General features: G+C 40.3%; 1 protein-coding gene across 5 annotated transcripts in view; it reads right to left on the reverse strand.

Annotated features, from left to right (window-relative positions):
- Positions 1-11,612, reverse strand: part of SEPTIN8 (septin 8) — a 91,970-nt gene extending 80,358 nt beyond the window's left edge. The window contains exon 1 of one of the 5 annotated variants that reach the window (XM_087709566.1): positions 11,351-11,612. In XM_087709566.1, coding sequence (XP_087565692.1) covers positions 11,351-11,380 — 30 coding nt within the window. In that variant the 5' untranslated portion in view covers positions 11,381-11,612. The remainder of the gene's footprint in view (positions 1-11,350) is intronic. The other 4 variants (XM_087709565.1, XM_087709568.1, XM_087709567.1 and 1 more) reach the window with 4 other exon arrangements.
- Positions 11,613-25,146: the final 13,534 nt, after the last annotated feature.

The following is a 25,146-nucleotide window of genomic DNA, read 5'->3' on the forward strand; positions in this document are numbered from 1 at the left end:
CATTGCAAAGAATGCTGCCCCTATAAATAGATTTCCTAGAGTAAAACAACAAAGATGCAAGCATGCTTAATTAGCCAAGGTAAAAATAATGCAGGCACTAAATAAAGAAAATACAGTGTATGCCATGGTGAGAAAAATCTACCTACAGCTTTCTCAACTGCTTTAGATTTTCTTTCTCTCTTTCCTTTCCTTTTTCCTTCCTCCCTTGTATCTTTCATAAGGTAACAAATATAAAAAGCCAGTTCTAAGGCTGGCAAAAGAAGAAAAATCACACCCATCAACTTTCCCACACCAACCCACACGGAAGGTTTCACAGTTGTGGTCTATTATGAAATGGGAGCATGGTAGCATATAACCAGTTCTCACATTCTAGTATCAGATGTTTGTAACATTGTTGAACCTTTTTTTTAATTAAAAAAAACTGCTTTATTTGCCAAGGGCTTGCTGTAAATCTTTACAGTATGATTATGCAGCTAGTTAAGCCCAACATTACTAATGTTTTCAAGTTCTATGTAGAACAGGGGTCCCCAACCTTTTGAAACTCAGGGACCACTAGATTCATAATTTTAAATCCCACAGACCACTAATATGATCTGCCTAATGACTGGGTGGGCGTGGCTAGGTGGTCATGTGACTGGGTAGGCATGGCCAACTTAATGTCACTCATGCCGAGGGGCGCCTTGTCGGCTTCTATTCACCCCTTCCCTGCCAGCCACTCCTTGCCTCCCTGCCCGGGCTGCTTAGGGCCCCAATAGGAATCAGTTGTTGGAGCTAAGCAGCCACCACAAGAAAGAGTTGGCAAAACTGTTGTCTCAGTTCAAATTGGATCTGACTGAGAAGGAGGCTCAGCAGAAGCACTTCACTGAGGACTACGAGCATAGGCTTTCCAAGCAGAGGGAAGATCAATAGGTACTGGTTCCTGGAGGCTTGGTGGATTGAGATCAGTCAGTTCCAAGCCATGATACAGTCCCACTGGAACAAGGCCCTCCGGCTCTTTGCCACCAGTGGCACTTCCCTCCAGCCTTCACCCAAAGCCCCACACCAGGAGGCCGAAGCAGACCCCAAGTCGGAATTTCTGCCCCCCTCTGACCTGCACAAAAAGACCCCGAAGGGGAAGACTCTCTGCACAACACAAGCGTTCATTGCATGTATCCGTCCCAGGGACCATAGTTTGAGGACCCCTGATTTCGTGCAATATAAAAAATGCAAATAATTTTTCTGCAGATCACCAAAATTTTCTCACTGGCCACCAATTGGTGACTGCTGGTGTAGAAAGTCCGTCTTCTCACATTATCCAACATTGGTTATGAGCTTCTTACAATTCCTTCACTTATATTTTTGCATTCAGCCAAGAGGGTAGGCGGATGGTGGGAAGGAGATGACAGATTTGGAAGCAATGGGAACTTCCCCAAGTCACTCAACATGCTTATCCTGACCCCACTGTATCTAAAATGTTTCAGACAGGTCAACAGTTAACAAGAAAGGACAAAATATTCACCAAGGGCCTGCACTTCAGGAAGCCTCTTTCATGTATGCATAACAGGGTCATTTCCAGTGAACAAGTTTTGATAGGATCCTCTAAAGAGAAAGAAAATAGTTCTGTCTTCCACACAAAACCACCCTAAATAAACCACACACAGCCAGAAGGGATTCCCTTGCCGTGTGCTCCAAGATTCAACCCCAAGAGTAAGGAATGGAAATATGGGTAATCCCCACCTTATGATGACAACTGAACTCAACATTTCTATCCGTAAGCGAGACATTTGTTAAGTGAGTTTTGCCCCATTTTACAACCTTTCTTGTCACAGTTGTTAAGTGAATCTGGCTTCCCCTCTGACTTGGCTTGCCAGAAGGTCGCAAAAGGTGATGACTGTTAAGTAAGCTCCCCGTTGGGAGAGCGAGTATATTCAGAGAAGCGTTGTGAGAGTTGTGTTGGAGAACACACAAACCAGCATACAGAGACACTGTAGTTTAAATAGGCTTTTACTTTCATGGAAATAGAGGTATCAGAGTCCATCAAACAGTCCAAGTCATACACGGATAAGACAGTCAGTCATCAATGTCTTTCAGTTAAGGGATAATCCAAATAACATAGTCCAGTATTATATAATCAGTTCAGTATTCAAAGTTTGCTAGCAGTTGCAAAACTTACAATAGCTCACGGCACTTTCTAACAGCCAGCTTCCAAAAACACTCAGATCAGATCAGCCCAGCATCTAACAAAGAGAGAGCTAACAGTCCTTCTGGCTCCCTCTTATGGCCGATTGAGGAAAACAGCAACCAATCACATTTTACAGTATGATTTAAAGAAACAGGTATAGCATTGTTACATGATTTATATATTGCCAACCCAACCGTTAGAATTATATTCCTAACTACGACACTGGAACACTGCAGCCATCATAAATGCACGCCAGTTGCCAGACATCCGAATGTTGACCGCATGACCATGGGGATGCTGCATAGATGTACGTGTGAAACATGGTCATAAGTCATTGTTTTCAGTGCCACTGTAACTTCAAATAGTCACTAAACGTATGAGTGTAAGTCGAGGACTACCTGTGGACCCTAAGCCAACAGAATCTGAACTCAATTTTTTAAAAGAATGTCAATAATCCAGTTACACCAGCAAAATGTCCATGGAGATTCTCAGTCATCCAGGTCATGGTTGGCCCAAAGGTGCTTTTTCAAGAGGCAACTGGACTTTGTTTTTCCTTGAAGATGTTTCACGTCTCATCCAAGAAGCTTCTTCAGTTCTGACTGAACTGGAGCTTCTGGGATGAATCAGAACTCATTCAAAACAAAGTCCAGTTGCCTTTTGAAAAAGCACCTTTGGGAGTTACACCAGCAATACCTATATGCTCAAGTAAGATGACCTTTTGCAAGATTTTCTAAAACTTCAAAGGAAAAGAGAAAGAGTCAAGCTCAGGGTAAACACTACAGGAGAGTGATTTTAAAAAACTGCCGTATATTTATTTTCAGTGCTTGCAATGCATAGTTCCAGGCTGTTACTGAAGAGCAGGTAATTCATACTGGATATTTACAACTGAATGTTTAAGGTATGACTCAGCCTTTGTTCTTGAGAACATCATACACCGCTATTTTCTAGGTCACACAGAACTGCTAAAGGAGCTGTTATTTTGACAATTTACTGGGTTTTCAGCAGCATTCTTAATGCTTGAGAGAATCAAGAATACTCCATGAAAACCTCCTTCCAAGAATATAATAAATAGCATAGACAACTTATTTCTTAGAACCCAAGACATTTTCACTTCATGTGCACTCTCTTTCTCTCTTCAGTACACTGTGGTCAGCTAAGGAGTTTTCAGTACATTTAAATTGGTAAATTGAGGTTTTCAACCTCATTCAAACCGAGAAATTGAGGTTTCCAGCATCACATGTTCTGCAATGCTAAATATGTTTGCTAAGAAGTCCTATTAAACTCAAAAGAGCTTTATTTTCTAATAAGTTTAATAGTGCATCGTAAACCTATATTCTGCATATTAAGAAATAAAATAATAAATTGTTAACTGATAAATAGCATATAACATATTCATAGCTACAAAGATCAGCATCATGCAGGCAATGGTTTTAGCTATGAAACTTCTGAGAAGAAAATCTGGGTTTTGAATAAGCAAAATAGAAAGTATATTGATGTTTCCGAACTTTGATATTGGAGAAATCTCTTGAGAATACCATGGCTAGCCAAGAAAACAATGAAATCACTCAAGGCACAGATAATCAAATTGTCATCTTTGGGACACATTATGCAAAGACTTCACTTTCTGAGAAAGGAATATTATCACCCTCAGTGGTAGGATGAAGCAATTCATGAATGTTAAATCCAGGAGTGAAATTTTTAATACTGTGAATAAGTATGAATAAGATCTACAGAACTTTATGTGTACTACTTATTACATATGTTCACAATTTCACTGTTTATTCAAAAATCAAAACTAAACCTCAATTGGGAAAAGGTTACTTGAATTATCCATAGCAGAATTATGGATTATAGAATTATGGATTATATATATATTTATATTTTAAGCCAATGATGGGTTCCGGATCCTGTTGCAACCGTACCAGCCCAGCATCCTCCACATGAACGCACAGAGCGCACACGCATGTGTCTTACCCTCCAGCTGCTTGGCAGAGTGTCGCGCAGGTGCTGTACGTGCTGTGTGCATGCGCGGAAGCGCCAAAGAGTTGAAAGACAAGGAGCGCAGTCAGGCGGGTGGGCCCTCCAGAGCACTGTACCAGAAAGAACATTGGGCTTACCTGAACGTGTCTTTTAAGAGGAGGGGAGGGAATGGTCACCTGTGGGTATTCTCAAAGCCTGAGAGCAAAACCTTAAATACTGGTTCCTTCCAATCCTGGCCCAGTTTCCTCGAAGTCGAACGGTACAATTGAAACAACAACAAAAAAACAACAACCAAACCCCCGGGACCACCCGGGCCCTCCCCTTGGCCCCAACGGAACACAACTCAGGGCGGGTCGTGACCACTCCCTCCCCTCCTCTTAAAAGACATGCTCAGGTAAGACCAGCGTCCCCGGCTGGAATGAAACAAACAAGGCCTCCGACCTATGGACCCTCTCGGTCCGCCAGAGGTAGATCCGCAGAGTGCGGCAGACATCCAACCGATGCCAGAGCCTCTCCCTATCATTGGATGGACCTGGGCAAAAGTCGGGCAGGACGATCTCCTGAGCCCTATGAAAGGGAGTATTCACCTTCAGGATGAAGGTAGGATCAAGGCGAAGCACCACCCTGTCCTGGTGAAAATGGCAAAGGTCGTCCCTGGAAGACAGGGCGCTCAGTTCAGAAATATGTCGGGCGGAGGTAACCGCTACCAGGAAAGCCACCTTCAGTGACAAGAACCATAGATGAACAGACCAAAGAGGTTCGAATGGGGCCCCCGTCAAGGCCCTGAGCACCAGGGGAAGATCCCACATGGGGAACCTGTGGATGGGGGGAGGCCTGAGATTAGCCGCCCCCTTCAGAAAATGCTTGATCAGGGGGACATGGGAGAGGGAAGAAGACACACCTCCCCAGGATCGAAGACAAAGCCCCCACCTGGCGGCACAACGTATTCTCAAACAGTACTTGGACCAAGAAAGACTGAGGGAAACTGGGCCAGGATTGGAAGGCACTAGTATTTAAGGCTTTGCTCTCAGTCTTTGGACCAATCAGGCTTTGAGAATACCCACAGGTGACCACTCCCTCCCCTCCTCTGGAAAACGGTACCCGCTGCTCCGGGCACGCTCCGGTACGCCCTGCAACCAACCACTGATTTAAGTGAAGGCCCTCAGCCTACAGAGTTCTCTCAACCTTATTTTAATAATTGTAAATTGTAAATAAGTAAAAATATTTTAAAATTACTTTTTATCTTCTTGGCATACAAGCAAAGGGAAAACTCAAGATTCCAAATCTTTCAATGAAAGGTACAGCACAATCTTATGTTTGTTTTGTCTGGCTGAAAGTCCCATAAAGGTCAACATGACTTTTAAACATATGTAGGAAGGCAATCATAGTTCTTTTTAGAATACATACATACATACTTACGTGTGTGTGTGTGTGTGTGTGTGTGTGTGTGTGTGTGTGTGTGTGTGTGTATGGAGTATGCTCCCTCCCATATTGGGCATACCAAGTGCATTGACATAACACAGATATATGTATGTACTGTATGTATACATACATACATACATACATACATACATACATACATCAGGAAAAAACAAGAAAGAAAGAAAGAAAGAAAGAAAGAAAGAAAGAAAGAAAGAAAGAAAGAAAGAAAGAGAAAGAAAGAAAGAAAGAAAGAAAGAAAGAAAGAAAGAAAGAAAGAAAGAAAGAAAGAAAGAAAGAAAGAAAGAAAGAAAGAAAGAGAGAGATGGAGATGGGTGGGTGGACGGACGGATGGATGGACGCACAGATAGACAAGAAAGAAAATGTTTTCTCCCTCCAGTAGATAGAGGACATTAAAAATTATGCTTTAACTCACACCAGCTAGGGAGCTTTATGAATGTACAGAGATTATTAGTTGGCCACACCACTAATTAGTATTGATGTTATCTAGAGGCCAGCAAAATATTGCTGCATCCAAAATATCCTCATGTGCTTCAAAAACCTTTCGTAACAAGGTCAGATAGAAAGACTACTATACCCATATGCTATTTTTATGGCTATATTACACCTACAGTTTACAAGAATCACATTTTCATAATTTATCATCACTAACCTATTATCAAGAAATCTCCAAATAGAGTACCTGGTTACTTGAGAAGGTCCTTGAACGACAAGGGAGTTGTTTGTTGGAATCCCAAATCTCCACAGGGACCAAGTTTTAGAGTCCCCAGCTTTACACAGAGATTTAGATCAAAATATGTTAGAAAATAAATAATCAGATGCCATCAACCAATTTGCTACTCTGTCCTTTCAACAGAAGCTGTGAAAAAAGGCCCAAGTTAGTTCTGTGTTCTCCCCCCAAAAGTTCCTCAAGCTATACATAAAGGTAAAGGTTCCTCTCCCACATATATGCTAATCGTTCCCGACTCTAGGGGGCAGTGCTCATATCCATTTCAAAGCCGAAGAAACAGTACTGTCCGAAGAAGTCTCCGTGGACATGTGACTGGCATGACTAAATGCTGAAGGTGCATGGAACACTGTTACCTTCCCACCAAAGGTGGTTCCTATTTTTACGTGTATTTTTACATGCTTTCAAACTGCTAGGTTGGCAGAAGCAGGGACAAGTAACAGAAGCTCACTCTGTTATGCAGCGCTAGGGATTTGAACCGCCGAACTGTCGACGTTTCTGATCGACAAGCTCAGCATCTTTGCCACTGAGTCACCGCGTCCCTCTAAGCTATACATACTTATTCAGAAAACTTTGGAAGTTTGAAAAGAAAACATATTTGTGAGGATAGAAGAGAGAAAAGACACATTCTATTTGAAAGGGAAAATATTAATTCATGAACCTGTTTCCATCATTGCTTTAGCTTTACCTCAAGTTGTTCATTATTCAAATTCCATCAGAACTCAACAACATAAAGTGTAAGTTTTTGAACACCACCAATCTCCTACACAGTTCAGTATATGGGAATAATTATATAGTACGTACCACCTGCATGCTTCAGCTGTTTTAAACATATTTTTAAACTTTTTTAAAAAAAAAATCAAGCTCAACCTAAGCAACACGTAATTTATCTCTTTTTTACATTTTCAACTTCAAGTGCTTCTAACTTATATAATTAAATAATTTTCCTCTGAGTTAGAAATATCACAAACATGTGAGCAGGCTTTCAAGGTATCAGTTTTCCTTTAACTGTAAAAATATACTATTTTTACCTTACTTATTTAAAAACTAATGTCTTTTTAAGACCTGTGACATATCACTTCAGATAAATCATGCAAGGGGAATCTGACCAAATGGCTTGTAAATCCTCCTTGCCTTTTTATCAAAAAAGAAAACAATTAAATATGGATACAGAACAACTATTTCCAGAATGTGTTGAAAACTGATTCATCTTTGGTCTTAGCAAAATAATTATATTAGCTACTGTATATTGCTTGCAAAATCCAAAACTCTTTTAGTATATTGATAAATTATATAAATAGAATAGAATAACAGAGTTGGAAGGGACCTTGGAGGTCTTCTAGTCCCTTGCCTAGACAGGAATCTCTATACCATTTCAGACAAATGGCTATCCAACATCTTCTTAAAGACTTCCAGTGTTGGGGCATTCACAACTTCTGGAGGCAAGTTGTTCCACTGATTAATTGTTCTAACTGTCAGGAAATTTTTCCTCAGTTCTAAGTGGCTTCTCTCCTTGATGAAAGATATTACCAACAACAAACAAATGTTTTTCTTTTCCAAACTTCAGAGAAAATGCAAAACCTACCGGTATTTAAAAATAGGTTTAAACATCTTAATTTTAGATTTTCATTTTTATGGCTAAAAGGACAGGTAGAAAAAGGATGTGTTACTGAGCACAGGGATGCCCTACATATATGTATACCCCTAGTGACCATATGCCTCTAAATTATTGATGTCTTGAAGAGCAAAGCTTTATTTTTACCGACAGTTTCATTCTCCATATGGAACAGCCTACCTTGGACGCCTCCCCATCTATGTGACAATTCAGTAGGGTTTTCTTTTTTCAGACTCATCCAAACAATTGAATTGATTTTCCAAATCCTTTAGAATCACATCAGATACAGGCTTTAAATGGAAGGCTTTAAAGGTAAGCGACAACATTTCACTTGACGCACTATTTGTGTCTTTAATATATTTTGTGTATGATTACCTTCCCACAATCAATCTCAATTCAAACCAACTTTCTGCTTCTCAGTTTGACTTGTTCATTGTTTGCATACATTAAACATTTGCAAGCACTCACTAAAAGAGTTGTAATTTGTTTTGGTTATCCTTCTTAGTTGCCTTGGGCCACCCCACCCTTCAAACCCATATGAATATCAAACGCCCTAGAGAAAATATTAAAGTTATTTTCTCCCAAGGAACTTCTCAGTACACAATACTATTTCAGTTTCCATTAACAGATCTTATCAATATAAGGCAGGCAATTCAGCAACAACTAGTGGAGAACTGCCATGGAAAACAATGTCTGAACAAGCAAACATGATGAAAACAGAAATACATAACTCTTTAACAAAGGCTTAAAAGTATGTTTATGGTTGAAGATATGCCATGGCCCAGCCACTCTCTCAGCCCAACTTACCTTGAAAGTTTGTTGTTGTGCGGAAAGGTGGAGGAAAGAATATTAGATATGTTTGCCATTGAGCTATTTATTAAAAAATTAAAAATGTAGGATACAAACAAATAAATAAATATGGACCCATACAATCCTTAGCCCAAGTTCTCCAAGAACCCATTGCTTTAACATTCACATCCATCAGGACTATAGTCGAAATTGATTCCAACAGTTGTTTTTTCCCTCATCTCAAGATGAGTTTTCCAGATTTTGTTAAGCAAAATTCATTTGAAGAACTGGCATTTTAAGTAACTGCCAAAGGCAGAACCCAACTTGCCAAATCCAAGCTGCTATTTGTGTGGCTGCCATAAAATGCGTATTTTTAATGACACAGAGTTCCAATTAGCTACTGCCAAAGGATGTCAGAGAGAGATGTCTCCAGATGGGAGAAGAAAATGCTTGGGTGCAATAGCACAAGTTAAAAGGCACTGCAGGAAATCATGTAATTATTCAAGTGAGCAGTCAGAAACTATACAAACTTACAGGCAATGCCAAATTCCTTTAACCAAAGTTTTCCACTGAGAGTCATGTATTCACTCCTTATACAATGTATTCAATATATGCAGGCAGCTGTACAACATGTATATAATATTCCAATTATTCTCAACAAGAGAGTTCTTTCACACTCAACATGTCAGTATACAGAACACGCTCCTCGTTTTCCATCTGAGATCCCAAACACAGCCAGCCACAGTCTAGTATGTGTTTTATGAATGTGCAAATCCAACCTTTAATTGAATTTACCACTCAGAGATATGCACAGGGTTGGTTTTGAAAGCCATTCCTTACTTCTGTCTTGTTGGAATGCCAACATTTACACAATTAAGGATTTGCAATGGCCAAAGACATCTGGCCACACAAACAAAACATCAGCTGTATTCTAGATAACATAATGGCACAGATAGAAGTCTGACAATCAGCTGGTAAAATGTTACTTGGAAAGTGGGGGAAATAGCTGTTTTTACAAAGGACAAGCAGAATGCTGAAAGATTAGAGAAAAATAAATACTCCATTCCTACACAGAGCTACAAAAAAAAATTAGAAAGACAGCCTGAACTGGTTATTTGGAATGCACCACAAACATCAAGCTTCATTCATCCATGTTGAGTGAGCTCTATCTTACCCAATGTATTGCAGATTTCTAAGAAATAATTTGCAGAAAGAAATGCTTACAACATTAAGAAAAATGCTTGTAGCTCAAACTCTCTGATCTGGTCTCCATACTCTCATCCTAAAATTGTTGCACTAAATGGAAGGACAATATTCATTAATACAAAGTATTTTCGCAGAAGAAATGGGCTTCTACAATTGAAGTAATTATTCAGGGGAATAGATATAGCATTATCAATTTATTTATAAAATCAAGTTCCTTGGAATAAAACCCATCAAATAGAAAATTAATTTGGGTCCAATAACTCTATCTGAATACATTCAAAGCCCTAAGTCAAAAAATAATAGAGTTCCCAAATCAAATCTGGGGGAAAATTGAATAACTACTAATTGGCAGCAAAAAGTCCTTTAGTGTCATCTAGTGATTATTTAGATTTATTTTTTTTGCAAACCAGACCAGATAGCCTTAATCTGTAAGCAGGAAATCTCAACAACTGTAGATATTGTTCCTGCTACTAAGTAGGTGGCATTAAATGCATAATCTCTGTCCCCAAGGAGAAATCTCATTCATTCCATTACCCATGAAAGGTGGCTCAACCATTAAACCCAGCTGCCTTTTTTTTTTAACCAATTGCACAAATTGGTTTTTGCTTTCAGTAGGGTTGACTAGGGTTGATTGGGGTGAAAGAAATTCCTCTGATGGTAATGTGACTTTATTTGATGTAAACATCTCAAGGACTGGGTAGTACGTATGCTCACAATTAGAGCTATTCGTATCATCGCTGGAGTCCAACCAGTCATCTCCTACCACACAGAGCTGTTAAAAAAAAACATACTGCAAGACAGAATCCATCGGAAAGCTCAGGTTCCCAACAGCTGAGGAGAAGAGATGATGGGTGTCATCCTAACAGCTCAACACCTCCTTGGCCACAGGGACCAAATTTATAACTAGAACGTTTGGTGATACAGATGGACAAGATCCTAGGTGTTCAACTACACACCTTGTTTACACACACTCTTAAGTAAATTAGCAGACCTTCCGCTCAGGTCCTAGATATTTTCCCGGTATGAGCCAACTTCCTGCCTCAAACCCAAAACCGCATTTTAAGATTGGGGGTGGGGGGGAGTAGTAGCAACTATTCCCGATTCAAGAGTGCGCTTAGGTGCAAGCGCTTTCGCAAGAGAAGGCGACTCCCTTTGAGCCGAGCTCTAATGCTAGCTTGGCCCCGCAACACTCTCTCAAGAGAGAGAGAGATCAAGCAAAAAGATCCCAGAGCCCGGGCAGGATCTAAGCCTCCTCCCTCCACTTTAGCCAGCCGATTCCCCCGATCCACCAACGAAACAGACGGGCTGTTCCAAACCTATCCAGCTCTTTCCAACGCCGGGCGAATGCGAGCGCGCACACCGCCTCTGCCCTTCTCCTAGTGCCAGCGGGAGGGGAGGACTGAGGGACGGACAGCGCAGTCTTGTTACTCACAGAAAACCGATCCAAGTCCGTGGCAGCCATAGCCGGGCACCTCCGGAGGTCAGTGGCCAGGAATTCCTTCTCAGGCGCTAGGTAAAAAAAAAAAAAAAAGTCGCCTCAACCCAAACCTGCTCTCCTCTTTCGATTGATGCAACTGAATGAATCCAATATGGCCACTTCCTGGAAACTCCCCCTCGTCGGCTGGGGAGAACGCAGACGCGGCCCGCCCCTTGGCGCCCGGGGCTCCCAGCCGTAGGGAAAGTCACGGAGGGCGCTTTTTTTTGGAGGGAGACCCTCGTGAGTCCCTCCGGCTGGAGAAGTCTCCGCGGAGAGGCGAGAAAAGCACCGCGTTAATTGCGGCTCTCCGGCATTCCATCGAAGGAATGCTGGGAACGATCGCCCTTCGCTTGTCTCGATCCCAGGCGGATTTGGGCAATCTGTTTGGCGGGTCTGTGCGGATGTGTGTGTGTCTAAGAGAGCTATAAAAACAACACCAACGTATAAAGATAATGCTCTAGCGCACCATTCATTTTAATATAGCATCATCGCTTTGCAACAGCTTTGTAAAGAAGCCTGATGTTCCTTAACTTTAAGTCCGAGTACAGGGGTCCAGAGAGATAATAATTCATCTTTAAAAGTTGCATAATTTAAAAGTGAGTTTTATTGGCATATAACGGAAATGGGCAACAGTTTTGGGGAGAAAAACCTTGCTATTATCAGGCAAAGGAGAACGTTTTTTTAAAAACATATGAGGCCTGGGGAAAATAGAAAAAATATTTTGGAAAATCAAAACAGATCTGAAAGATAACACATCAAAAAACCAAGTGGCATGTTCTAAAGCTATATATTCTTGAATTTGGGGCTTAGGAGGATCAGTTGTGGGATTCAAAAAAAATTACTACCAGTTCTGTGGTTGTGGCTGTGGCAGGGGAAGGTTACTGCAAAATCCCCATTCCCTCCCCTCCCACTCACCTGCTTTCCAGCTCCTTTCTCCTGTTCAGGGCAACAAAACAAGATCAGCGGGGCCAGCCTATTTGCCGGTTCTCAAAATTTCCGATACCAGTTTTCCAGAACCTGTCAGAACTGGCTGAAAACCACCTCTGACAAGGATAGTGTGGTGACTACATGTGGGTCATAAGTTGTGGGTTGTATAGACTGCATACCTGATTCTGTTTCATCACTATAACACAAGTCAACAGTTTTGTGCGATCATAGAAATTCTTATTGAAGTGGTTTAAAAATTTAATTCAACCTTATCTCCAAAACAAGCCTCATGCTGTAGTTCTATACTAATTTATTTAGGAATAAACCCCAGTGAGCGAAGTAGAACATTCCCAAAAAGAACATATATAGTATTGTTTATTTATTGCATTTATATTTTTTTGTTCTTCAAAAAATTGAAGGTGCTGTCAGCTCCTCCTTCCCCTGACATTTTAATTTCATAACAAGTACATGACATGGATTAGGATATACCCTCTAGGCCAGTATCAGCCAGTGAATGTTGTATCTGAGCAGAGATTTAAAATCTGAGTCATGCCAAGTAGCAAAATCTAGCTAAACTTGGCTGATCTTCAAAAATGAATCAAAGACATACCATGCTAGTAGTTGTATGAGAAACCACCTGGAAGGCCAGCATTACAAACTAGACTGAAAGAAGGTGATGGCAAACATTTCCGTGTTGCTGTCAAGAGAACATTGGGCATATTCACACAACCCCCACAAGGCAAGTGAAATCTGAAGGAGGCTTCATTGTAATTTCCTCAGTCTTAACCTAGCAACCCAACCATGACCCCAGAGCTGGTTGTGTATCCCTAAAGGCACATTTTAAAAACTGCACTGAGAATTATTTTTCATCTGTATCTTGGGCCTTTTGAGTTTTATTGTTGCTATTTCTTTGTTGACAGCTCAATTCAAGTAATAAATAGCCCAATACTTGGAGAGGCAAATGTTCAAGGATGCCAATGAAGCAGAATGGCTCCATAACTGTATATGGTGTTGTGTCTCAGCATCTCCTTTAATTCTAATAGTTTCTAGGGCAGGGCTGTCAAACTTGATTTTACTGAAGGCTGCATCAGGGTTGTGTTTGATCTGGGGGGGAGGGGATAGGTATGGCAAGAGTAGGCATGGCCAGTTCTAAATCATTCAGATCCGGAGCACCTGTGGTGCTCAAGTGTTAAGTACAAGTGTTAAGGCAGGACTTCACTCAGACCCTCCCACACTTTCATTATAACCTTCCTTCCTTCCTCTTTTTCCCTTCCTCTTAATTCTCCTTTCTTCTTCCTTCCCCTCTTTCCTTATTTTTCCTTCCTTGCTCTTTTCCCTTCTTTTCTTTTTTTCTTTGTCTTTCCTCTTCTCCTTTCCTGTCCCTTCTTGCATGCTCAAATCAAAAGGGGAAACATTTCTCCACATGTGGCCTGCCCGAGCTCCATTTTCACTGGCAGAGGCACCATGGGCTGACCCTTTGCTGTTTCTAGAGCAGCCTGGTGGGCCAGATCCGACCCACGGGCCTTGAGTTTAACACCCCTGTTCTGGAGTGTTCTTTCAGCACAATTGTGCCATAACGTTTTGCTTCCATAGCATAGAAAAAAAAAAAAAAGGTCGCAAAAAAGGAATCACCTGACTCCAGGCCACTGCAACTTTCATAAATATGAGTCGGTTGCCAAGCGTCTGAATTTTCATCACATGACCATGGGGATGCTGCAACAGTCATGTGACCAATGGTTGTAAGTCACTTTTTTCAGTGCCATTGCAACTCTTGAACCATCACTAAATGAACTGTTGTAAGTCAAGGACTAGCTGTATATCAGATGTATTATTACAGTCGAAGATCAGGATACCATATGTATATTCATTTTTTACTCTGGCTACAATGTAAAATGCCATTTTTATTTTTGTGCCATCGTATTAGGTCTCTTATGTTTTTCCTTCTTCCTCCTTTCATTTGTTGCACAATAATATATTCTACAGTTAAAATGACAATGTCAATAAATAAATTTGCTAGTGTCTCCTAAAATATTTGTTCCTAATATTTTTCCTTTATTTACAAGATTTAGGAATCACTTCCCCATTTTTTTGCCCATTTATATTCAAACAGGAACTATAGTGTATTCAAGATAACAATGGCTTATCCCCTCAAAGTAGCATCCAGGATTTAGAGGCTGTTTAGACTGTTTTAGTATACAGGACATAATATTCGTATATTTGTATTCATATAAGTACAATTGTAAATCTATCTTGCACACAGTACTGTCAACCCAACAACTGGAACCAATATATGTGACGTACGGGAACACAGAAATGCCTCAACCAAACAATGAGTAGTGCTCATCTCATTTTTTGCACATTTCCATTCTCAAAAACATCAAACCCCATTTTTCCCCTGTCAAAAGAATACCAGTTCACAACCCCCCATGCATCAGGTGCGCGCTGCACGTGCGTGCGCTGTTCAACGTAAATTGTTGTAAATTGTATCTGGAAAACAGAAAGCAAAATGAAGAGAATTAAAGGTCTGTCTGTGAATATAACGTGGGATGGGTTAATCAAAAATATCTCCTCTTGAAATCTGTGGGGAAAAGAAAATGTGCTGCAATTTTCAGAATATATCTGATAAAAAGAAAAACCTAACTGTTGTTCTATTTGTCCAAAAATATCTTATTTCCGCATCTATTTATATAACCATTTCTCCCCTATAAGCCAGTGGCTACCACTCACAACACACACTTCAAAGAAAAAAAAACCTGTGCATCAGCCCTAAGCAAGGGAAGATGTGATATATGCCTATAAACAAAGAACTGGGTATCAATTGTTTGACTAGCTGACAATGGCTGACTTGTGATTGCTTTTTTCTGGTCATATTCAAGTTTTTATTCTATGCATATAAAGGTAGTCCTTGTTTAGTGACACAATTGTTGTTGCTAAGCAAAACATTCAATAAGTAAAACACAACTGGGGTTATGATATTATTCAGCTTTCCTTTGCTTTACAGACCTGCAAAAGTAAAAAAAAAATGTGAAGGTTAGTCATAACCCTCACATTTTCAACACCATCATAACTGTGAATGATTGCTAAACAAAGCCGTCTCTAAAGAATGACTACTTGTATACTGTCGGGTAATTTTTATTTCTGTTTTAGAATCTACATTTCAGTGTAGTCTTGCCCTGAACATATATATGCAATCCCAGGGTTATACAAAAACATGTCAGAAATTTATTGTGTACTATAATTCTTTATACATGAGCAGCACAAACATTTTCAAGTCACATGTTGATCAGTAGCTGAAATAATTTTCTTCTTCTGGTTTCAGTGAATTATTTAATGAACTATTCCTTTACTTAGATACATTTTGCTAGCTACGTTAGTCTCCAACATCTGTTAAGATGGCTATGCATGAAGCTGCAAGTACCTAAGCTCCATTTTAAAATTCATTCTGTAAATAGTGGGTAAGAGCTTTTGGATATTGATGATCAATATCAATATATAAAAAGTAGGACTCCTCATAAGATCTCATCATATGCCATGGGGAGGTTACAACCTAAAACAAGCAGGCCACAGGACAGTGTCAAAAATATAAATTCCAAACATTGTTGGTTTGTGGCTGTTCATTTTAGCTATAGGTCAACTTCCCATGACATATCATAATGTTCTTTTATAGAAGACTATTAAATGCCTATCCTATATCTGCTCTCCATACTTAAAATCACTTGCATATAAGGGAGGCAGGATCCTGATAACTTTTGCAGATAACCTCACACACAGATCTCTTATGTTTAAACCATACCCTTAATTCCACAATTGTTATCCATGTTTAAGCAAATGTGAGCAGAACCCTCTCCTTGAAGGTTTAGCTATTCAACAAGATTCGTGTTCTGAGAAACCAATGAGAGTGTGCATGATATTTGTACCCCAGGTAGATGCTAAATAATCTGGACAAGAGCAACAAATTTACCCAAAGATATACACATCCCTTTAAGTTGGATGCACTTCTATGTCATTATATGCTTATTGTGGCTATGTTAGAATCAGTGAGGCATCTTATAATCCAGCTATGCTGCATAATTGTATATAACAGAATAATTGTAGATTCTGTTACAATTAACTGCACCTCTCTTGTTCTGAAAGAAACTATTTTCCCCTCCATAATTACCTTGCAAATAGTTTGTGATCTAGGCAATTCACTTTATAAAGTAGAGAAGTTCAACACTATATTCTGACTCACCTGTGTGGGCACATGTAGTAGAAAGAAAATTTATCTGGAACAGAGGTATACATTTCTGTAATGCATCATTTACAGTTTGGACACCTAGACATCTTTCATAAGAATACACATATTATATTTCTTTATCTTTGATTGACCAATGGATTTAAATTAAAATAAAAGCTGCGTTTTGTACAAGCTGTGACCCGTCAAAAGCGCGTTCCACAAAAGCGCGGTCGACGAAATCGCGTATGTGACGTCATCACAACGCGACGAAAAAGATCGAAAAATTGAAATAAAAATTAAATTACAGCAAGCCGATTCACATAAAGGTAAGGGTTAGGTTAAGGGTTAGGGTTAGGGTTAGGTTAAGGGTTAGAGCGTTAGCGTTACGTTTAGCATTAGGTTAAGGGTTAGCGTTAGGTTTTTCGTTACGTTAAGGGTTAGGTTTAGGGTTAGGTTTAGGGTTAGGTTAAGGGTTAGGTTTAGGGTTAGGTTTGGGGGGGTTAGGGGAAGGTTTTAGCTTTATTTTTACATTTTTCGATCTTTTTCGATCTTTTTCGTCGCGCTGTGATGACGTCACATACGCGCTTTCGTCGACCGCGATTTTGTCGTCCGCGGTTTTGTGGTAGAACCGTACAAGCAAGTCATTTGCAGCCCTGCTTTTTACCTCCATTCTTATTTCAGTAGTGTCTCAGGAAAAAAGGCCCTTTTTATTAGTGTTAAATTTCTTGTGCCACTTTCATTTAACTTCCTGCATAAAAAGGAAATACTTTCAGTAGTCATTTGGCTTTTAATTAATCTAGTACTTTAATTAATCCTTCTCCTTTTTAAAAATAATTTTATTGAAGATTTTAATTACAATAGTAAAAACAAATACAAACTAAACTCAAAAAAGAGAAATAGAAAAAATAAAAAGTGAAGAAAGAAAAAGAAAAAAAGAGAAAGGAAAAGTAAGAGAAATGATTTTTGATTTTCATCATGATATAAACAAACAACTCTTCACCCCCTAAAACAGTGGTTCTCAACCTTCCCAACCCTTTAATACAGTTCCACATGTTGTGGTGAGTCCCAACCATAAAATTGGTGTCTCGGTTCCTAAGACCATTGAAAATATGTGTTTTCTGATGGTCTTAGGCAATCCCTGTGAAAGGGTTGTTTGACCCTCAAAAGGGTCCCGATCCGCAGGTTGAGAACCACTGCCCTAAAAAGTTACAAATGAACATCTCTTCTTCTTATGCAACCTATCACGTATCTAAATGCAAATTCATAAATCATCAACTTTTCAGTACCGGTATCAGCAAAAAATACCTAATGAGTTACATAGAAAAATGTCTGATTTTAACTTTGCTCAAACAAAAATATCCCTTCCTTTTACTTCTAATCTTGACCTTTATTTCATTTGTTGCTGCAGGATTTGGTGTCTTCTCAATTTTTCTTTTTTTTCCCCATCCCAAAAGATTCTTCTTTCGTAAATCTAATATAACTTCATTGCTCTTGTTGTTCTCTTGGTTTATCATTTGTATTTCCACTTTAATTTTCAATCCTTCAACCAGAAATTTAAACCTCCTTATCATCATTATCATCTACTATTCTTCTAGAGCCATGATGGTGAACCTATGGCATGCATGCCACAGGTGGCACTCAGAGCCCTCTCTGCATGCACACCAGCCGTTGTCCCAGTCAAGTTCTACCACGTATGCGCATGCACCTCCCCCCAGCTAGCTGGTCTTCAGGTCTCTGCTGCACATGCATGAGGGGTGGGGCATATGCAGGGGATATGCATGGGATACCCCCTGCACTCCGTTTTGGGCCTAGAGGACTACTTGCACCAACCTGGAAGCAAAAATGGGTGAAGGGATGGGGCACATGTGTGGGGGTGGGGGAGGGGTTCACACGTGCATGTTGGGGGAAGGGGCATATGCACAGGGAGTGGGGTGCATAGGGGGTGTCATGTGCGCATTGCATTATCACTGTTCTAGAGAATACCTACAGTATACATGTCAAATTCCATGTCTCTCAACAAAATTAGCGCCATCCTGTTTTCCCATTTTTACCCAGGCATGGGAATCAAAACTGCATATACATAATTCAGAAAAGAAATGTCATATAATTCTTTCTTATTATTTCTGAAAGCAGCTGAGAAAATATTACATGGTTCCATAATTTCCCCCTCTATATATTAAAAGGCGGACACTTGGAATTCCATATTCCTTTTCCTACAGAACAAAAAAAAATGAAGATTGGAATATTACCTTATGATTTCTCCATCTGAATTCTTGAAGAACATCATCTCACAATATTGATCAGGTCAAGTCCATCTCAAGTATAACTCCACTTTAAATAAAATACTTAGTTTAGGCAAAATATTATTCTTGAACAATAACACAATTCAGTGATATCTTTGCCTTCTTGAAAAACAATGTGTGATATTGTCCACTATTTTACATGGCACAATACACTGTAGAATTGGCTCTTGATTCCTGTGAATCTCTACTTAAATGGTGCCTTTTATTTGTGAATGTTGTCTCTTCCTCAAGCTATCTGACTTTTATTTATTTATTTTGGTCCATTCAAATTTTGCCACTCTCCCCCCTAAACAATGGAAGAACTGTTTGCCTTCACATAGCATATCCTTTGTTCCAAAGAAAAATATAATAATTTGATAGTTCCGACTGTTATGATTCCATTGCCCATAGAACATCGTATTCCAGGAGCAGATCAGTTCTGCTTTGAAGAGTTAAGAATGCTACCATATCCCCCACATAGATGAAGAATAAGGATCATCTTTTCCACCATTTGTGAAGAAATCTTTCAATTTTCTGTTCAGTAATATTTAAGCTGGACATGGAACCACTGATTGGTTCAAAATTGGGAAAGGAGTCCAGAAAGGCTGTATACTGTCATCCTGCCTATTTAACTTATATGCAGAACACATCATGAGAAAGGTGGGGATTGATGAATCAAAAGTTGGAATTAAAATTGCTGGGAGAAATATCAACAACTTCAGATATGCCGATGACACCCCTCTAATGGCAGAAAGTGAAGAGGAACTAAAGAGCCTCTTGATATGGATGAAGAAGGAGAGTGCAAAAGTTGGCTTGAAACTCAACATTAAGAAAACTAAGATCATGGCAGCCGGCCTTCTCAATTCCTGGCAAATAGATGGGGAGGTAGTGACAGATTTTTATTTTCCTGGGCTCCAAGATCACCCCAGATGGAGATTGCAGCCGAGAAATTAAAAGATGCTCACTCCTGGAGAGGAAAGCTGTAGCAAATCTAGACAGCATACTAAAAAGCAGAGACATCACCCTGCCAACAAAAGTGTGTATAGTCAAGGCTATGGTTTTCACAGTTACAATGTATGGCTGTGAAAATTGGACCACAAGGAAGGCTGAGCACCAAAGAATTGAGGATTTTGAACTACCATGCTGTAGAAGACTCCTGCGAGTCCCTTGGACTGCAAGGCGATCAAAACTGTCAGTCCTAGAGGAGATCAACCCTGACTGCTCTTTAGAAGGCCAGATCCTGAAGATGAAACTCAAATACTTTGACCACCTAATGAGAAGGAAGGACTCACTGGAGAAGAGCCTAATGCTGGGAAAGATTGAGAGCAAAAGAAGAATGGGACAACAGAGAATGAGGTGGCTGGATGGGGTCACCAAAGCAGTAGGCGTGAGCTTAAATGGACTGCAGAGGATGATAGAGGACAGGAAGACCAGGAGGAACATTGTCCATGGGGTTGCGACGGGTCGGACACGACTTTGCAACTAGCAACAACAAAACATTCAAGCTGCAAGGCTTGAACTCGTATTATGCGTTTGCTATTCCCCTTTCCAACAGTATTGGAACACAGTGCTACACTTTTCTTACAAAATAGGGAGGAAATACTTGCAGTAAAGTTTGGTTATGAAAGAATATCAGGCTAGAAACATTCTCATCCTGACTCTGAACTTTTAGGTTAAACTAAAAGATTATGTTTTTGACATAGCCATTTAACCTTTGTGACCTTTACAAAGAGCAAGCATAAACTGAAATACACACACACATTGTTCTCATTCAGTCCTATCTGTATTTCACTTATCCTTCCTCTGATGTTGAAACAGCATGCACTTTGGGACAGAGATTCCTATGTTTGCTTTTCCAAAAATTCTCTTTTATCTGCATTAGTAATAATTCATATCTTGAGTGCCTTCGTATTTTAAAACCCAAGGGGAATTTATTTCTGATTAAGGCTACATCAGCTTGCATTGGAAGCTTGGCCTTGCTTCTTCCTGGAATCAATGATAAAGGTCTGTGGAATAAATTCAATCTCGTTTTTAATGTATTATAACACGTTATAGTTACATGGAATTTGAAAAGTATGCCCTTACATGTTGCACATATCTAGATCTCTGCATCCAACTGCCTCCAACAGCAGAAGACTGGAGCAATGCTACCATGCCAGCAGGCAATTTAGCATTAAAAATCTACGCTGGAGAATGACACTTAAATTCCCACTCCTTATTTTATTTAATCTTTTGCTCTCAACAGATAACATTTATATTTATCACCAAGCAGCTCAACAAATATCACACAGGAAGGGGGGAGGAGAGAGAGAGAAAGAGAGAGACTTACTGTATGCAATCTATTGAATTCCTTTTTGTCATAATGCCAACCATCAGCAAATGTTACTGTCTGGAAGGGAAAACAAAAATCCATCAAATGCATTAGAGGCCCTATCATTATGTGGAGAAAAGGAATACATTCAGACACACCCTTATGGGATACTCCCTTAAGAGTCCTGCAGTTGTTTTAATTAATCACGTTGCTTCTGTGTATTTTATTAACTAGTTTGAAAGACTATTTATTGTATTTCTATATATTTACTTAACTGAACAGGAAGATTGGTGGGCTGGTAATGTAGGTCTTAAGGTGTTTAGATAAAGTGCGCCCTCTGGGAACAAACCTTCATATCTAGATGTCATTACAAAAAAGGTCAGCTCCACAAAATACACACACACACACAGACACATATCCCAAGTATCCTAGGCAAATAATGTGAAAGGCAGGGCTACAAAATTCCACAACAAGCCTGTAAACTTGAAAAGGCAACATGAGGATTACATTGTATTAAGAGAGTATTAGCATGGAAAACACAGAATTTGTTGCAAATTGGTTTGGTCAAAAATGACTTTTTCCTCTGTCTTGACTCTTTCTTTCTCATTTGAACTTGGCATTGTAAGAGGGAATACGATGTTGCACACAGCCCGTAATCCAGTCGCACTGTAAAATAAGCATCCACAGATACAAAGGAATTTATACTGAATTTTGTAACACCGGAGGCATTTCCCTGACTCAAATTCGGGCTGTTCTTAAAAGAGTGCGCCCCCACCCCAATAGAGCAGTGATGCTTTTCAATGCCTCCAAGCCTAACAGTGACATAAAAGAGAACCCAAGTGGTGTGAAGGGTCTATGGGAGGACAGTGTGTCTATATATAACAGTGGAAATGTGTGGGTAAATGTGTTTCACTCCAGATAAATACGTCAGGCAGAGGAGTTTCTGGGAGTTGGCCTTTGAGTAACACACTCAGGGCTTCATTCCAAGTAAAATGGGCAGAGTCATAACAAAATTCAAATGTATTTAAACCCTATTTAATATTAATCAAATAGTTAATATTAAGAATGCGCAGATTGCCAGCAGAGGCAAGTTGTTCTGCCTTGGCAAAAGAGCTGAAGTAGGCCAAGGCACTTCAATCAGCCGATCTGTTTTGCAAAGCGATTTCAAACTGACTGGGTTAACTTTGAGTGCAGCTGCTGCCAGTGCCCATGGTTTCAGCCAGTTTAGACTGAAACTCAGCCCCCACCCTTCCATTAATGAGCTTACCCTCATTGAAGGTTGATCGGGGTTATTTGGAATGAACTTCTGTCTTTTTCTCCACTTGCAGTAAAAAGAGTGTGGGAAGTTATCATCCAGCCCTCTCCCAGGAAAATGAAATATCCTAGGAAATATTGAAAAGGCAGAATATTTCTCTGGATATGAAAAGAAAGAAACATGTTTTAAAAGACAGAATAGTTGCCTGTAGCTTCCTGCCCATCCCCACTGTTAATGGGCTATTAAGAAGCCAAGCTAGTCCATTTTACATAATAAAGACTTCTCCACTGCAGCTCCAGGGGGGATGGGAGTAAAAGCATGATAAATTGGCCCTTTACTCAACTGATCACATGGCATTTGAGAACTAAAACACAGCCCAGAGAGTTGCCCCTGCATGGCCCTATGGGAGTCTGACAACCAATCAGAATACATTTCTTACACAGGAACAGGAAACAGAGAGGTGGGACTGAACAGGTTATAAAAAGCCTAGCAAGCCCCTCCTTCAGCCCTTCACTTCTTCTCCACCAACATTGAAGCATGTAATCACCTTTTCTGTTCAGGGCTCAAGCCATGTAGCCCTGTCCAACAATAAACCATCTTTCCAAGCAGCCTCCATGTCTCCAAAGTCTTTTTCCCCACTTGGCGCTGAACCCAGAAGGACATTTCTTTCATCAAGAGTTAAGATCATCTTAGAACCTTTTGGGAGGTTCTAAGAAGGTTGGTAACTGCACTTCTTATAATGGCATTTTATAAGTACGAGTTCTAATACCTGTCCTATTACTAGTACAAATACTGAGACTACAGTAACTGAGAATATCTGAACCAAGCAATTCCTATCAGACCTATAAATTAATGGCAGCAGTTTTTTTTTATTTAACATACAGTTATAACTAAGTTCAATGCAGGAAAAAGATAAAACTATGAAAAGCTTTCCAGAGTTGTTGCAGAAACTTGTCCCGAGAGTCCAGAAAACGAAAGAGAATATTTGTAGCTCAGGGTTGAAATGAAGGCTTCCTGGTGCTCTCTGAGCATAGTTTCCTTGCAGATGTTTTGTTACCCAATCATTGACTAGTACTAACAATGTTACCTAATTTGGATAATGAAACATCTGCGAGAAAATAACCAAGTTCAGGGAATACCAAGGAACACCCCTCAGTCTAGAAACTATAGTAGGGATCCAAGTTCATCAACTTGCTTCTTGTTAGGTAGGAGATTTGTGACTAGTCACATTGTCCCAAAGGTGCTTTTTTCAAGAGGCAACTGGACTCTCTGGTTTTTCTTTGAAGACATTATGCTTCTCATCCAAGAAGCTTCTTCAGCTCTAAAGAAGCTTTTTGGATGAGACGCAAAATATCTTCAAAGTAAAACAGAAAGTCCAGTTGCTTCTTGAAAAAACTCCTTTGGGACAACCATGACCAGGATGACTGAGACTGTCCATAGATGACTAGTCATGTTTACTGTGGGAGCAATTTTGTGCCCATAAAATGCTCCCAAAATTCGAAATGTGCCCTCCAACCTCAAAGGGTACAGATTCCTGTACAGATGTTTTTCCAAATAAACAGAGCAGGCTAAAACTGCAGCTTAAGCAGATACATCTTAAGGACACTGCATTCAGTTTTGGTCACCACGATGTAGAAAAGATGTGGAGACTCTAGAAAGAGTGCAGAGAAGAGCAACAAAGATGATTAGGGGACTGGAAACTAAAACATATGAAGAACAGTTGCAGGAACTGGGTATGCCTAGTTTAAAAGAAAGAAGGACTAGGGGAGACATGGTAGCAGTGTTCCAATATCTCAGGGGTTGCCACAAAGAAGAGAGAGTCAAACTATTCTCCAAGGCACCTGAGGGCAGAACAAGAAGCAATGGGTGGAAACTAGTCAAGGAGAGAAGCAACTTAGAACTGAGGAGAACTTTCCTGACAGAACAATTAATCAGTGGAACAGCTTGCCTCCAGAAGTTGTGAAAGCCCCAACACTGGAAGTCTTTAAGAAGATGTTGGATAGCCATTTGTATGAAATGGTATAGGGCAGCGATGGTGAACCTTTTTTGGCTCACGTGCCATAAGTGGAGGGAACGCAGGGGGATTGTGTGCGGGCGTGCCGCACGCATAATGCAATGGCATTATGACATCCCCCCAGTGCGCATGCACTACAGGCACTCCCCCCCCCCATTTTTTGCATGCTTTTTTCGCCTTGCCCAGGTTACAGAGGCTTTATAGGAGACTGGGGAGGGTGAAAACAGCCTTCCCCGCTCCCCCCCAGACACCCTCTGGAGGCTTCAGGGACCTTCCAGAGGCTTCTCCCTGAAGCCTCTGGAGAAGTCAAAACGACCCTCCAAGCAAACCAGAAGTCCATTCCCAAACTTCCGGTTTGCCCGTAGAGCCGGTTTTTTGCACTCCGGAGGCTTCACGGAAGCTCATGAAGCCTCCAGAGGGCCTCCAGGGGGGAAGGCTCTTTTCGCCCTCTCCAGGCTCCTATAAAGCCTCTGGAGCCTGGGGAGGGCGAAAAATGGCTTTAAAAAAGGGTGAACTCAGCTGACAAATGGCTCCGTGTGCCACCTGTGGCACGCATGCCATAGGTTTGCCATCACTGGTATAGGGTTTCCTGTTTAGGCAGTGGGTTGGACTAGAGGGCCTCCAAGGTCCCTTCCAATTCTGCTATTGTATTATGGTATTATTGTATTATACACCTTAAGGACAAAAGGAACTTCATTTTCTAAGCTTCGGGAATTATTCTGAAAGCTGTGGTTTTGGCATAATAA

Source organism: Thamnophis sirtalis, unplaced genomic scaffold (assembly GCF_051295495.1).
Source record: "Thamnophis sirtalis isolate CommonGarterSnake01/CBP01778 unplaced genomic scaffold, rThaSir2_p1.2 scaffold_3, whole genome shotgun sequence".
Lineage (NCBI taxonomy): Eukaryota > Metazoa > Chordata > Lepidosauria > Squamata > Natricidae > Thamnophis > Thamnophis sirtalis.